General features: G+C 46.4%; 1 protein-coding gene across 1 annotated transcript in view; it reads right to left on the bottom strand.

Annotated features, from left to right (window-relative positions):
- Nucleotides 1–289: 289 nt before the first annotated feature.
- Nucleotides 290–17,004, bottom strand: part of LOC148535427 (solute carrier organic anion transporter family member 1C1-like) — an 87,569-nt gene continuing 70,854 nt past the window's right edge. The window contains exons 3-10 of the mRNA XM_088462661.1: nucleotides 12,836–12,977; nucleotides 12,621–12,753; nucleotides 12,420–12,523; nucleotides 10,011–10,160; nucleotides 6,064–6,162; nucleotides 5,335–5,550; nucleotides 878–1,042; nucleotides 290–513 (exon numbers count right to left, since the gene is read on the bottom strand). Of these exons, the coding sequence (XP_088318787.1) occupies nucleotides 290–513; nucleotides 878–1,042; nucleotides 5,335–5,550; nucleotides 6,064–6,162; nucleotides 10,011–10,160; nucleotides 12,420–12,523; nucleotides 12,621–12,753; nucleotides 12,836–12,977 (1,233 nt within the window). The remainder of the gene's footprint in view (nucleotides 514–877; nucleotides 1,043–5,334; nucleotides 5,551–6,063; nucleotides 6,163–10,010; nucleotides 10,161–12,419; nucleotides 12,524–12,620; nucleotides 12,754–12,835; nucleotides 12,978–17,004) is intronic.

The following is a 17,004-nucleotide window of genomic DNA, read 5'->3' as shown; positions in this document are numbered from 1 at the left end:
TCATGTATACATACTGTATAATCAGGCTATAGATCATGTACCCATACTGTATAATCAGTCTATAGATCATGTAAACATACTGTATAATCATTCTATAGATCATGTACCCATACTGTATAATCAGTCTATAGATCATGTGCCCATACTGTATAATCAGTCTATAGATCATGTATCCATACTGTATAATCAGTCTATAGATCATGTATACATACTGTACATGGCTGTAGGGACCGGTAATGGGTTCCTGTATATTCAGGCCTGGAGGCAGCATATTAAACCCCCCACACTTCTAGTAGAAATAAAAATCATTAACTTGCCCGTTGTAGGTCACCGTTATCCCAGCGACGTCATTGTTCTCACAGCCAATCACAAAGACGGACAGAGAGAGGATGAAGGCGGTAAATGACGTCACAAAGGCCATCTTAGACGCTGAGAGCAAACCGAACTTGTACTTCTTCATAATTAGCCCCCCGAGCAGCACCCCGAGGGCGGCCGCAGGCAGGGTGGTAATTCCTGCAGGGATAGAGTATAGACGTGAGCAGCTGGCCAATGGAATAATACACTTATTGCGCTTATTTGGAAACGTATTTGAGCCCTTTATAAACTACGCCATTGCTCTGGTTACAGAGACCGGAAATACAGGCTACAGCCATTTGCGCAGTGTAATGTGCGATGTGTCACATGACTGCGCATTTCTATAGAGACATTTATAACCTCTTGAAGGCCCCAAGTTAAATTGTCCAGAATTAAGATGTCTAATATAAATTCTGGACAATCTAACTTGGAGCCATCAAGAGATTACAGTATAAATGTTTCTATATAAAATGCGCAATCATGTGACTTTGGAGCGTTGGTTATAATGGCGCTGGCCACTTACCGGTGAGGAAGTTGGATTTGGAGATGGACTGGCCATACTGCTGCTCCATGTATTTGGGTTTGTACGTTATATATCCCAGGAAACTGTTCATTTGTATCAGAGTCAGACACATCATCAGCACATAGAGGCGATTACAGCCCAGCGTCTTCAGCGCAACGAAGAACCCTGCATGGAGGACATCAATGAATTCCTGCCGCTCCTTGTGTATCAGTTATATTATATATATATATATATCATCAGCACATAGAGGCGATTACAGCCCAGCGTCTTCAGCGCAACGAAGAACCCTGCATGAAGGACATCAATGAATTCCTGCCGCACCTTGTGTATCAGTAATATATATATATATATCATCAGCACATAGAGGCGATTACAGCCCAGCGTCTTCAGCGCAACGAAGAACCCTACATGAAGGACATCAATGAATTCCTGCCGCACCTTGTGTATCAGTAATATATATATAACATCAGCACATAGAGGCGATTACAGCCCAGCGTCTTCAGCGCAGCGAAGAACCCTCCATGAAGGACATCAATGACTTCCTGCCGCACCTTGTGTATCAGTTATATTATATATAATATATATATCATCAGCACATAGAGGCGATTACAGCCCAGCGTCTTCAGCGCAACGAAGAACCCTGCATGGAGGACATCAATGACTTCCCGCCGCATCTTGTGTATCAGTTATATTATATATATCATCAGCACATAGAGGCGATTACAGCCCAGCGTCTTCAGCGCAACGAAGAACCCTACATGGAGGACATCAATGAATTCCTGCCGCATCTTGTGTATCAGTAATATATATATATAAATATATATATATATATATAAATATATATATATATATATATATATATATCATACTATGATCCATTATTATAGCAATAATTGTAACTGCTCCTATATGCAGGCTATAGTGATCGATGCTGCATCCTGTATACTGTACTGTAATTATTAATTAAGATCGCAGTCATCTATGTGTCTAAAATAAAAATCACTAATTATTACCAAATGCTGACGCTATTAATGGGAAAAGTAATAATTGGTTCATTATTTAACTCTATTAAGACTGAATAAATATAAAGATAGAAATGATTCATAAGGGGGATATTTACTAAAGTGAGAGTTGTTGCCCATAGCGACCAATCAGACTCTAGCTATTATCTTCTAGATAAATGTTAAGTAATAACTGACTGGTTGCTATGGGCAACATCCCCACTTCTGAAAACTCTCACTTTAGTAAATTTACCCCATTGTATCGGTTACAGATACTTCTACCTATTGGCCGATTTACACAAACGACAGATCTGCAACTAGGCGGCACCAAGAGACAAGAACTCTGGATCTCATCCATGGATTCCAATACAGCGTAATCATAATGGAAGTGAAAGTTACCAGCAATATAGAGAGATACAGTATTAGAGCGGTGTAAGTGGTGTATGAATTATTATTATTACTATTGTTTATCATATGGCGCCACCAAGTGTCCACACAGCTGAGAAGGGAAAAGCACAACGATTACAGCCATATTCACTAACGTTTAGCAGACAGTCCTAGTACTAAGGGAAAAATCTAACAGTCAGACAGACAGACAGACAGGGAAAGAGGTGACCCAGTGCCTTAGTGTGTGTCCTAGTGCATGGTGAGGGTCGTGCCCATGACAGCTTTCGGTATAGGGTAGAGGGGGTATAACCGGGAGGTGAACTAGAAAGAATGAGGAGGGAGGACAGAGGATGTGAGATAAGAGTGAGGGGGGCTGGTAACATTTAATGCACAGGAGGGTTTTCAGGGCATGAAAGCATACAGATTGCTAGAGAGTACGTAGGGGAGCGAGTTCCAGTGGTGGGGAGCACCGCAGAAGAAACCTTGGAGTGGGAGAAAGTAATCAGTGCTGAGACAAGGGGTGTGATGTATCAAGCAGTGAAAAAAGTGGAGAAGCAGACCAGTGGAGATGTTGCCCATAGCAACCAATCAGCTTGAAGTAAACACTTATCAAGTACATTGTATAAAATGATAGGTAGATGCTGATCAGTTGCCACTGGACACCTCTCCACTAATTTCATTGCCTAATGCATGAACCCAAGGTGACAGAGGAAGAGCAAAGATGAGGTAGGATGGAAGGAGCAATAGAGAGCTTGGAACGTGAGGCTGAGGAGCATATACTGGGTTCTCTATGGGAAGGGGAGACTGTGAAGGAGAGGAGAGATTGAATCCGAACTCCGTGATAGGAAAATGTGGTGAGCAGCAGAAGTAAGAGTGGAGAGGCAGGAAGGTGGGAGACCAGACAGCAGGAAGAGGCAGTAGGCCAGGCAGGAGATAACGAGGAATGTATAAGAGAGATTTGGTTTCCACCAGGGTGAGGAAGGATATAAACCAGGAGAAAGAATGTAGAGAGAGGAGCAAGGAACCAAGGACAGAGCTTTGGGTTACACCAACAGTCAGAGGAAAGGAGGGGGAGGTATATACAGTGAAGGAACAGTGGGAGAACGGTCATGAGAGGACAGTGTCACAGAGCCCAAGAACATGGAGGGTTTGAAGGAGAGGACATTAAAATGTGTCAAAAGCAGCTGACATGTCCAAAGGTATAAGATAGTGGTAAAGGGGTTGTCTGTCACCTTGGGCTGGGAAATGTATGTGGAGTGAAGGGAGTAAAATATAGATTGAAGTGGGTCAAGGAGGCAGTGGGAGTAAGGGAAAGTGGAAGCCATTGGAAGTCATTCTAAGTGTTTAAAAGCAAAGGGGAGGAAATACGTTGGTCAGAGATGAGAGATTTAAAATAAGAATGGAGCAAGAAAGAGAGGAGCCTGAATTTATAGAGAAGAAAGTCAGAGAGTGAGAGGGAACATTGTTGGAGGTAGCGGGTTTGTCTAGAGTGCCAGGGTTGGGGTGGGTTTTGACAGAGATTGATGCTAACCACTGGGACAACAGATTTAAGGGTGGACTTAAGGTGGAGAGAAGGTAAAAAGGCGTGAGTTCAGGGGGAGTAAAAATGATGAGGGCTTCAAGGTTGTGCAGAGTGAGAATATACTTGGGGGAGAGGGGGTGGTGGATCGAGTGATAGAGAGGTAGATGAAGATGATGTGCTGGTCAGAGAGAAGGAAGAGGAGGTTGGTGAAATCATAGAAATGGGAAGAGATAAGAGTGTGGTAACTGGAGTGACAAGGGGGGTTATTGAGTGAGGTCAAGGGAGGTAAAAAGCAGAGAAATATAGAAGCAGAGATATATTGCATGACAAGGAAGATTGAGGAGCGACCAGGGGAATTGGTAGATTACTGCATCCAGGAGGTGAATGTAGTGGAAGAGGTGAAAGAAATGACCTCTGGTCCATAAGGTGCATGGAGGAAGAGGATACTGATGCCACCACCCTGCTGGTTGCCAAGAGAGAGAGAGCAGCAGGAAACTGGCCAGATTGGGAGATCCAAGTCTTAATGATAACAGTTAAGGGAGTAGAAAATTAAGTGATCATGGACAGAATCTGTTACACGCAGCTCTGACATTCCAATAGGCATAAAAGAGCAAGGGAGGGGGGAATAGGGATGGGATGGACTACAGGTACACAGGGGTGAGCAGGGATAAGATAAGCAGAGGACAATAAAGTGGAGACCAGAAGGGGAAAAAGAAGATGGTGGTAGGGGGCACAGTGAGAGAGCTGTGGGCAGAGGATGTATAATGGCTGCACACTGGAGGTGAGTTGGAAGGAGAAGGGGAGAATAATAGATTAGTTGGGAGACAGAAAGGAAGTAAGGATCTCAGCAGGGGAAGTCTTTGTGAGACAAGATAAAGTGGAAGAAACAGAAAAGAACTTGCGTTGTGAATGGAGGTGTTAGGAGAAGATGACCCAGGTGGATGGGAGAGGGTAGCAGAATGGCCTCAGAGCAGGGCGGCATGGACAAGAGAAGTGCGGGATAGTGGAATTGTTGTTTTTCATCTGTACTGTAATTACTGTAATGTAACAATTATAAATAAACCCAATAAGAGATATGGTTGTTGTCTTATATGTGCTCCAGTATTTATATTGATCACTCATTAATGTAATGTACACACATATCTGATAGAGGAGTTATCAAAGCATTATCTATATTTTGAAAGGTCAAAAACATTGAAACACATGAAACACAACCCTCATGGAAATGGAAGGACTGTGGGAGCCTCTCATGCCCGATAGCATCTGATCAGTGCGATTCTGGTGGACCCTTTCTATGGTGATGTCATGTAGAGAAATACTGAATTATGGCCTAATAGTCATAAAATTGGACAAATTACTAGAAAACAGTGACGTTGCTGAGGCATGATGTGGCCAAATTATCATGGCGGTCAGAGCGAGGCATCGCTACAACATACGAGCCTCCCAGATTTACACAGCAAGCAATCTACAATGTTTCAATGGATTTTATTTTTATTATAATGAACCTGTAACAGTTTGGCAGATATCCTCACCCATTAGCAACTAACCTTTCAGTGTTGATTTTGTATGACTTTCCGCGTCTGACTTTTCAACCTCTTTAAACTTCAGTAAGTTGAGGGAATGTTTTGTCCCCTCCTTGCTCATACTCTTGGGCAGGAAGCAGAAGGGGATCCCTGACATTAATGCAATCGTTCCGGCCACCAGGAATCCGATCCACCAGGCACCGACCCAGCGCATGTCCTGTGGTGTAATGGTTACACTGTCTGGAACAGAAATTAAGCTCGATGTATTTAATGTACAATAACTTTGTTGAACTCTGGAGCAGGAGTAGGGTTTAGGGGATTATTCAGAAAAGTGAATAACTGGCAATGTTAAGAAAAGAAACCTTAATTTAACAAAAGTACATTACATACTATTCTCAACTATAGAGTTTTAATAAAATGTGAATTATGTGATCTCAGAGGCCTCAGCCTCAACAAGCCTGGGAACACTTTGAAAGATCTTTAAATTTGAATACCAATTACCCAACTGATCCCGGACTACCGATTGGATGACTGCTCTACGTAATGAAAATATTTAAGCACCCTATAATGTAGCTGAAGACAGAGGGGGCACTGCCAAACATACTCACCATGTGTTGTGTGTTTTAGGAAGATAAGACTAAAATGAACACCTATAAAGAAGGTATCTGTTTCCCCTTTCCATAACACTGATATTTTCACCAAAATACTAACTAAGCCCGGTGAGATTTATTCATATTTCAAATGAAAACTCACCCAAATCCACAAAGCCAATGTCAACATAGAGTTTAGCGCAGAAAGATCCGAGCATGAATCCCATCATTGGTCCAAACAGCGCCACGGTGTGGAGGCATGCTGTCGGATGGAACAGCCGATTACTCAATGCTTCCAACAAAACATTTATTCACAATATTTCTATATACACAGAAGGAAAAATATTTCCAACACTAAATGATTTATTAGACCAAAAACTTGTTTTCCTACAATTAATATAGATGATCTGGCAGTGATAAAGGATTTTGATATGCCATTACCATCATGTGCATCTCCATATGGGCCAACATTGGCAAATTATCTATGAAACTTTTATGGTTAGATGAGAAGACACCATGCCCCAGGGAATGTGCTACACTATGGTTAGATGAGAAGGCACCATGCCCCAGGGAATGTGCTACACTATGGTTAGATGAGAAATCACCATGCCCCACGGAATGTGCTACACTATGGTTAGATGAGAAGACACCATGCCCCAGGGAAAGTGCTACACTATGGTTAGATGAGAAGGCACCATGCCCCAGGGAATGTGCTACACTATGGTTAGATGAGAAATCACCATGCCCCACGGAATGTGCTACACTATGGTTAGATGAGAAGACACCATGCCCCAGGGAAAGTGCTACACTATGGTTAGATGAGAAGATACCATGCCCCAGGGAAAGTGCTACACTATGGTTAGATGAGAAGACACCATACCCCGGGAAAAATGATATTCTGTGGTTAGATGAGAAGACACCATGCCCCAGGAAATGATGCTAACCTATGGCTAGATGAGAAGACACCATGCCCCAGGGAAAGTGATATTCTATGGTTAGATGAGTAGACACCATACCCCAGGGAATGTGCTACACTATGGTTAGATGAGAAGACACCATGCCCCAGGGAATGTGCTACACTATGGTTAGATGAGAAGACACCATGCCCCAGGGAATGTGCTACAATATAGTTAGATGAGAAGACACCATGCCCCAGGGAAAGTAATATTCTATGGTTAGATGAGAAGACACCATGCCCCAGGGAATGTGCTACACTATGGTTAGATGAGAAGACACCATTCCCCAGGGAAAGTGATATTCAATGGTTAGATGAGAAGACACCATGCCCCAGGGAATGTGCTACACTATGGTTAGATGAGAATACACCATGCCCCAGGGAAAGTGACATTCTATGGTTAGATGAGAAGACACCATGCCCCAGGGAAAGTGATATTCTATGGTTAGATGAGAAGAGACCATGCCCCAGGAAATGTGCTACACTATGGTTAGATGAGAAGATACCATGCCCCAGGGAATGTGCTACACTATGGTTAGATGAGAAGACACCATGCCCGAGGGAAAGTGATATTCTATGGTTAGATGAGAAGACACCATGCCCCAGGGAATGTGCTACACTATGGTTAGATGAGAAGACACCATGCCCCAGGGAATTTGCTACACTATGGTTAGATGAGAAGACATCATGCCCCAGGGAATGTGCTACACTATGGTTAGATGAGAAGACACCATGCCCCAGGGAAAGTGCTACACTATAGTTAGATGAGAAGACACCATGCCCCAGGGAAAGTGATATTCTATGGTTAGATGAGAATACACCATGCCCCAGGGCATGTGCTACACTATTGTTAGATGAGAAGACACCATGCCCAAGGGAATGTGCTACACTATGGTTAGATGAGAAGCCACCATGCCCCATGTAATGTGCTACACTATGGTTAGATGAGAAGACATCATGTCTCAGGGAATGTGCTACACTATAGTTAGATGAGAAGACACCATGCCCCAGGGAATGTGCTATTCTATGGTTAGATGAGAAGACACCATGCCCCAGGGAATGCGCTATTTTATGGTTAGATGAGAAGTCACCATGCCCCAGGGAATGTGCTACACTATGGCTAGATGAGAAGACACCATGCCCAGGGAATGTGCTACACTATGGTTAGATGAGAATACACCATGCCCCTGGGAAAGTGCTACACTATGGTTAGATGAGAAATCACCATGCCCCAGGGAATGTGCTACACTATAGTTAGATAAGAAGACACCATGCCCCAGGGAAAGTGCTACACTATGGTTAGATGAGAAGACACCATGCCCCAGGGAAAGTGATATTCTATGTTTAGATGAGAACACATCATGCCCCAGGGAATGTGCTACCATATGGTTAGATGAGAAGACACCATACTCCAGTGAATGTGCTACACTATGGTTATATGAGAAGACACCATGCTCCAAGGAAAGTGCTACACTATGGTTAGATGAGAAGACCCCATGCCCCAGGGAATGTACTATTCTATGCTTAGATGAGAAGACACCATGCCCCAGGGAAAGTGATATTCTATGCTTAGATGAGAAGACACCATACTCCAGGGAATGTGCTACACTATGGTTAGATGAGAAGACACCATACTCCAGGGAATGTGCTACACTATGGTTAGATGAGAAGACACCATGCTCCAAGGAAAGTGCTACACTATGGTTAGATGAGAAGACACCATGCCCCAGGGAATGTACTATTCTATGCTTAGATGAGAAGATACCATGTCCCAGGGAATGTATTATTCTATGGTTAAATGAGAATACACCATGCCCCAGGGAAACTGCTACACTATGGTTAGATGAGAAGAGAACCATGCCCCAGGGAAGGTGCTAAGCTATGGTTAGATGAGAAGATATCATGCCCCAGGGAAAGTGCTACACTACGGTTAGATGAGAAGATACCATGTCCAAGGGAATGAATTATTCTATGGTTAAATGAGAATACACCATGCCCCAGGGAAAGTGCTACTCTATGGTTAGATGAGAAGACACCATGCCCCAGGGAAAGTGCTAAGCTATGGTTAGATGAGAAGATATCATGCCCCAGGGAAAGTGCTACACTATGGTTAGATGAGAGGACATCATTCCCCAGGTAATGTGCTATTCTATGGTTAGATGAGAAGACATCATGCCCCAGGGAATGTACTATTCTATGATTAGATGAGAAGATATCATGCCCCAGGTTTTGTCTTATTCTGTGATTAGATGAGAAGACACCATGCCCCAGGGAATGTGCTACACTATGGTTAGATGAGAAGACACCATGCCCCAGGGAATGTGCTATTCTATTTTTAGATGAGAAGACATCATGCCCTAGGGAATGTTCTATTCTATGGTTAGATGAGAAGACACAATGCCCAAGGGGACATGCTATTCTATGGTTAGATGAGAAGATATCGTGCCCCAGGTTTTGTCCTATTCTATGGTTAGATGAGAAGACACCATACCCCAGGGAAAGTGCTATTCTATGGTTAGATGAGAAGACGCCATGCCCCAGGGAATGTGCTAAGCTATGGTTAAATGAGAAGACACCATACCCCAGGGAAAGTGCTATTCTATGGTTAGATGAGAAGACACCATGCCCCAGGGAAAGTGCTAAGCTATGGTTAAATGAGAAGACACCTTGCCCCAGAGAAAGTGTTACATCGTGGTTAGATGAGAAGACACCATACCACAAGGAATGTGCTCTTCTATGGTTAGATGGGAAGACATCATGCCCCAGGGAATGTGCCAAGCTATGGTTATAAGTCCCAGGATTTGTGCTACGCCAGGGATAGCCAACCCTGGTCCACGAGAGCTACCAACAGTGCATGTTTTTCATTTCTCCTCACAGAATCACAAGTTAAATAATTAGTTCCACTTGTGGATCTTTTCAAATGTTTAAATGTGAGTAATGAATACAGCTGTGCCCCAGCTAGGTGGTCTGGAAAATGTGAACTGTTAGTAGCTCTCGAGGACCGAGGTTGGCACCCCTGTGCTATGCTATTATTAGATGAGAAGACATCAAGCCCAAGGGAATGTGGAAGTCTATGGTTAGAAGCCCCAGGGTATGTGCTATAATGTCAGATAAGAAGATATAATGATATGGGTCTTTGGAGCACTAGGTATTACCTAAGTACAGAGGAGTGTTTTCCGATCCAGCATAGTCATCAATATACGAAATTCCAAGGGGGGTAATGGGACTTTCTCCAACTCCTCGCAGCATATTTCCAATTAATATATAAACCCACATGTATGAGCTGCCTTCCTTCACGCACTCTGAAAATACATAGCATTCCTATGTCAATATAAGCAACATCTTCCCATGGTCTGGTGCACCCTTACGATAGCTAAATGGGAGCATTGGTTCCCTTTTGAAATTCTACAATTGGCGAATGGTAGAAAACAAGTGAGTGGTAAAGTCTGCAACTCCTTTCTCTGCCCTGCAGGGCGCGCCAAACATTTGCATTTCATTACGCTCCAATTCTTAACACAGGATTTGCACTCACATGAACTGGTGATCCGTTACCTTTATTAGTCTAGTTGTGTGTTACGCTAATGGTCTGTGTGATGGTAAGAGGATTATTGGCCTGGAAATGTGTCCGATGACAGACGACATTATCAGTAGCTATTCCACCATTTCCTGTGCATTAGTGAGCTGCCATTTCTCTATATATAACTATGGTAGATTCCCTATGGTTCTGTCCCTGGTTAACCAAATGTAATGTAAAAACCAAACTACTGGCTTCGTGTGAGGTCATACAGGTAACTACTAGGACAGGTGATGGTGATGATGAGTTAGACAGTCTGGTGAAGGGGTATGGGGACATATTGGCCAATCCATTGGGTATCTGTAATTGTAAACAGTAAAGATGTACGCAGACCCTGTGTTTTGGTTTTAGTTCTAATTCATCATCGCGTTTTAGTTTTGGTGAAACCATCCTCATGTGTTTTGGTTTCGGATTCGGTTTTTGATTCCTTACAAATCAATGAAAATTGATAAAACAAATCGGTTTAAAAAAAATCGATAAAACAGATAAAATTATGTAATTTGGACCTGTTTACATGCAATCCGAAACCCGAGTTTAGTTTTTAAATCCGAGTTGTGGAACTGACGGAGGACAAAAACAGGACTCAATTTGGAACCCCAAATGATTCTAACCTTTGACTCAATTTGACTCAGAAACCCAAAATTCTGGTGTGTTCATATTTCAGGAAAATCGAACGGCACATCTCTAGTAATAAGGAAAAAAACTCATGATCTGAACTGTGCAACTTATATTATCACAAGCAGCAGCCCTGGTCCAATCGCCTGCTGCATTCTACATTATATTTATCTTGTCTCCTGGAGCTCATCATACGTAGCGAGGTCACCTACTGTAGGGCACCGATGGATTTGTTTGCTAAGGTGGGGATAGAAAATATAGAGGAATAAAAATGCCACTTCTCCTTGTTTCCATCCCTCCTCCCTCCATCTCTCCCTCCCTCCTTCCTACATCCCTCCCTCTTCCCTCCATCCATCCCTCTCTCCTCCCTCCATCCCTCCGTCTCTCCTCCCTCTCTCCTCCCTACATCCCTCCCTGCATCCCTCCCTCCCTCCTCCATCCATCCCTCCCTCCATCCCTTCCTCCCTCCTCCATCCATCCCTCCCTCCCTCCACCTTCCATCCCTCCCTCCCTCCATCCCTGCCTCCCTCCTCCATCCATCCCTCCTCCCTCCCTCCACCCTCCATCCCTCCTTCCTACATCCCTCCTTCCTCCCTCCATCCCTCCCTCTCTCCTCCCTCCATCCTTCTCTCCCTCCTCCCTCCCTCCCTCCACCCTCCATCCCTCCTTCCTACATCCCTCTTTCATCCCTCCATCCCTCTCTCCTTCCTCCATCCCTCTCTCTCTCCTCCCTACATCCCTCCTCTCTCCATCCCTCCCTCCTCCATCCATCTCTCCCTCCTTCCTCATCCTTCCCTCCTCCTGCCATCACTCCTCCCTCCCTCCACCTTCCATCCCTACCCCCCTACCTCCCTCCATCCCTACCTCTCTCCTCCCTCCATCCCTCTCTCTCTCCTCCCTACATCCCTCCTCCCTCCATCCCTCCCTCCTCCATCCATCTCTCCCTCCTCTCTCCATCCACCTTCCATCCCTAACTCCCTCCATCCCTGCCTCCCTCCTCCATCCTTCCCTCCTCCCATCATCACTCCCTCCCTCCCTCCACCCTCCATCCCTCCCGCCCTACCTCCCTCCATCCATCCCTGCCTCTCTCCTCCATCCTTCCCTCCTCCCGCCATCCCTCCCTCCCTCCACCTTCCATCCCTCCCTCCCTACCTCCCTCCATCCATCCCTGCCTCCCTCCTCCATCCTTCCCTCCTCCCGCCATCCTTCCCTCCCTCCCTCCACTTTCCCTCCCTCCCTCCATCCCTGCCTTCCTCCCTCCACTTTCCATCCCTCCCTCCTTCCCTGCCTCCCTCCATCCCTGCCTCCCTCCCCTCCCAGCTGATGTCCTAAGGCTATAGAGAAATGCAGTGGGGTCTGGATTCAGTTTGTACCTGGTTTATGTCCTCAGTAAATGTCTCATTGGCCAAACAGGGGGAAACACTGAAGGTGGAATTGTTCTGTGCACTTCTGTGTATCTTCAGAGAATCATACCTATAACTGTAAGGAGACAACCACACATTGGGTTTATGACAGAAGAGTAGAATTGTTGAATTAAATGATATGGAAACGCAGACTCAACAAGGTCATTACGTACGGTCCCATAAAGAAGTGCGGCATAGCGGAGAGGAAACTTCCCAACGCCATCACAATGCAGCCAGCCGCAATAATCCGCGGCCTGTGGAGTCTCGCCCCATAATAGCTGACGATGGCGATCATCAGTAAGTTACCTGCGCGATAAAGTGTGAGAGCAATAACAGACTGCAATGGTCAGAGACACGTGGTAATATGTAATAAGAATAAGATATTTACCAAACTCAAAGCTTCCATCCACCATTCCCACTGTAGAGGAGGGAATGTCAAAGCGCCTCTCAATCTGCGTTATGGAGCTTTTCATGTAACTCCCGGAAAAGGCTTTGGCAAAGTAAGTGAAACAAAGAGACACCAGGAACAGCTGCAACGTAGAGAAGACGATTATCTGTTATTAAACTGGAAGGAAATCATTTTGCCCCCAAAAGTAGGAGCCCCCCTATTGTATAGGAGAAAAGCCCGAAAACAAAAAGCTGACAAAAATTGTGAAAAACTTTGATTTCACAAAACTAAACATCCTGGTAGTATGTAGAATTTGTGGTCAGTAATTGGCCATTGGTGACTGACTTGGGGGTCTATGTATTAATAAATCACAGCCGTGCCGCCATTACTAACAGCCCGTATTATTTTAAACAAAAATTACCTTCTACGTACTAGATGTAACTCGCAGGGACAGTGGCGATTCCCTTCTCAAGTGTTAGCGATTCCATACGCAATTGTGAGCAGCATAAGACACTTGGGCTCATGCGCGTGCAGTAAGGGATTTCTCAACTTTATGCACAGTAGCCAAAACATCACTCACCTGCGTAAATCATACATGGCTTCCTAGTAAGGTAGACAGAATGGAGAGAATCTCCGCGGTGAATGCAGGTCCCCGTATAGGGGGCAGGGCTTAATGCCGCAATTCTCCATGAATTGCGTCATTTAGCCCCACCCCTATTTAAATTTGCACCAATCGCAGCAATTTACCGAGAATGGGTGGGGCTTAGTGATGCAAACCATCAGGCCCCGCCCCCATCACAGCCAACCAGCTTCTCCCGGGGATGAGAAATAAAACGTAGGCAAGTATCCGCATTTTAGCAGCTGCGTTCCATGCGAAATCGTAGCTGCCATTGCAGCGTTATCATCCATCCGTGAATGTGGCCCTTGTTTCATACACACTGACATTTTATATGGGATGTAATATGTACTTTTATATCTTATCATTATTATTGAGCCTCATTGTGTCACTTGACGGAGGGGAGCAGACGTCATTCATTACTATTTTTATTTCTTTGCGTTACCTCAGCGCGGTGCTCTGATGTTGCACATACTTCCGTCACGCTGGCTGCTGCTTTATAACGCGATATTTCCTAATAAGCGCCAGGGATTGATGTGGTGATTTTTCTCATACAGTATTATGAAGATTACAACCCTTAATAAATAGGCCCCTTTAATGCTTTATTCTCTCCTGGCAGCTGTATAGCGGAGAGGGCGGATAACTGAGGTGACATGTTGTCTTTCAGCTGCAGAACACATCAAACAGCAGCTTCTAATGATAAATCTTAATAACGGATTAAACATTATCCAAATCTTTGAACATCCCCAGCGCTATCTCGAATCTAAGTCAAATAGCCTCGTTCACCTGGGACTACAGCCAAAGCCGCCTGTACTCAAATACTGCGCACACACGTGGGGTCATGGTACATAGATGGCAGCTGATCACTGCGCGGTGTACAGGGGAGAAGGAACAGAGGAATTAGGTTTTACTCAATCCCTGGCATTCACACAGCACTCACATATCAGACTATACTGCAGCTAGAGGATTGGGGAATGTCAGCCAGCCAGCAATAAAAGCATTCTTCTACCACTATTTCCCAGTGCTGCTCCTGCAGTGATAATGGGAGACCCCCCCTGCCATAGAACACAGTGCTGCTCCTGCAGTGATAATGGGAGACCCACATCAGCCATAGAACACAGTGCTGCTCCTGCAGTGATAATGGGAGACCCCCGCCTGCCATAGACCACAGTGCTGCTCCTGCAGTGATAATGGGAGACCTCCCACCTGCCATAGAAAACAGTGCTGCTCCTGCAGTGATAATGGGAGACCCCCCCCCTGCCATAGAACACAGTGCTGCTCCTGCAGTGATAATGGGAGCCCCCCCACCTGCCATAGACCACAGTGCTGCTCCTGCAGTGATAATGGGAGACCCACATCTGCCATAGAACACAGTGCTGCTCCAGCAGTGATAATGGGAGACCCCCCCCTGCCATAGAACACAGTGCTGCTCCTGCAGTGATAATGGGAGACCCACATCTGCCATAGAACACAGTGCTGCTTCTGCAGTGATAATGGGAGACCCCCCCCCCCTGCCATAGAACACAGTGCTGCTCCTGCAGTGATAATGGGAGACCCCCCACCTGCCATAGAAAACAGTGCTGCTCCTGCAGTGATAATGGGAGACCCCCCACCTGCCATAGACCACAGTGCTGTTCCTGCAGTGATAATGGGAGACCCCCCACCTGCCATAGAACACAGTGCTGCTCCTGCAGTGATAATGGGAGACCCCCCACCTGCCATAGAACACAGTGCTGCTCCTGCAGTGATAATGGGAGACCCCCCTCCAGCCATAGAACACAGTGCTGCTCCTGCAGTGATAATGGGAGACCCCCCACCAGCCATAGACCACAGTGCTGGTCCTGCAGTGATAATGGGAGACCCCCCATCTGCCATAGACCACAGTGCAGCTCCTGCAGTGATAATGGGAGACCCCCCACCTGCCATAGACCACAGTGCTGGTCCTGCAGTGATAATGGGAGCCCCCCCCACCTGCCATAGACCACAGTGCTGCTCCTGCAGTGATAATGGGAGACCCCCAACTGCCATAGACCACAGTGCTGGTCCTGCAGTGATAATGGGAAACCCCCCATCTGCCATAGAACACAGTGCTGTTCCTGCAGTGATAATGGGAGACCCCCCACCAGCCATAGACCACAGTGCTGGTCCTGCAGTGATAATGGGAGCCCCCCCAACCTGCCATAGACCACAGTGCTGCTCCTGCAGTGATAATGGGAGACCTCCCACCTGCCATAGAACACAGTGCTGCTCCTGCAGTGATAATGGGAGACCCACATCTGCCATAGAACACAGTGCTGCTCCTGCAGTGATAATGGGAGACCCCCCCCCCTGCCATAGAACACAGTGCTGCTCCTGCAGTGATAATGGGAGACCCACATCTGCCATAGAACACAGTGCTGCTCCTGCAGTGATAATGGGATACCCCCCCTGCCATAGAACACAGTGCTGCTCCTGCAGTGATAATGGGAGACCCCCCACCTGCCATAGAACACAGTGCTGCTCCTGCAGTGATAATGGGAGACCCCCCTGCCATAGACCACAGTACTGTTCCTGCAGTAATAATGGGAGACCCCCCACCTGCCATAGAACACAGTGCTGCTCCTGCAGTGATAATGGGAGACCCCCCACCTGCCATAGAACACAGTGCTGCTCCTGCAGTGATAATGGGAGACCCCCCACCTGCCATAGAACACAGTGCTGCTCCTGCAGTGATAATGGGAGACCCCCCACCTGCCATAGAACACAGTGCTGCTCCTGCAGTGATAATGGGAGACCCCCCACCAGCCATAGACCACAGTGCTGCTCTTGCAGTGATAATGGGAGCCCCCCCCACCTGCCATAGAACACAGTGCTGCTCCTGCAATGATAATGGGAGACCCCCCCTGCCATAGAACACTGTGCTGCTCCTGCAGTGATAATGGGAGACCCCCCACCTGCCATAGAACACAGTGCTGCTCCTGCAGTGATAATGGGAGACCCCCCACCTGCCATAGACCACAGTGCTGTTCCTGCAGTGATAATGGGAGACCCCCCACCTGCCATAGAACACAGTGCTGCTCCTGCAGTGATAATGGGAGACCCCCCAACTGCCATAGAACACAGTGCTGCTCTTGCAGTGATAATGGGAGACCCCCCCACCAGCCAAAGAACACAGTGCTGCTCCTGCAGTGATAATGGGAGACCCCCCACCACCCATAAACCACAGTGCTGGTCCTGCAGTGATAATGGGAGACCCCCCATCTGCCATAGACCACAGTGCTGCTCCTGCAGTGATAATGGGAGACCCCCCACCCGCCATAGACCACAGTGCTGGTCCTGCAGTGATAATGGGAGACCCCCCACCTGCCATAGACCACAGTGCTGGTCCTGCAGTGATAATGGGAAACCCCCATCTGCCATAGAACACAGTGCTGTTCCTGCAGTGATAATGGGAGACCCCCCACCTGCCATAGAACACAGTGCTGCTCCTGCAGTGATAATGGGAGACCCCCCTCCAGCCATAGACCACAGTGCTGGTCCTGTAGTGATAATGGGAGCCCCCCACCTGCCATAG

This window comes from Taudactylus pleione, unplaced genomic scaffold (assembly GCF_031769625.1).
Source record: "Taudactylus pleione unplaced genomic scaffold, aTauple2 ptg000052l, whole genome shotgun sequence".
Taxonomy (NCBI): Eukaryota; Metazoa; Chordata; class Amphibia; order Anura; family Myobatrachidae; genus Taudactylus; species Taudactylus pleione.
Note: the sequence above shows the minus strand (reverse complement) of the source record. Positions and strands in the feature narration are given on the sequence as shown.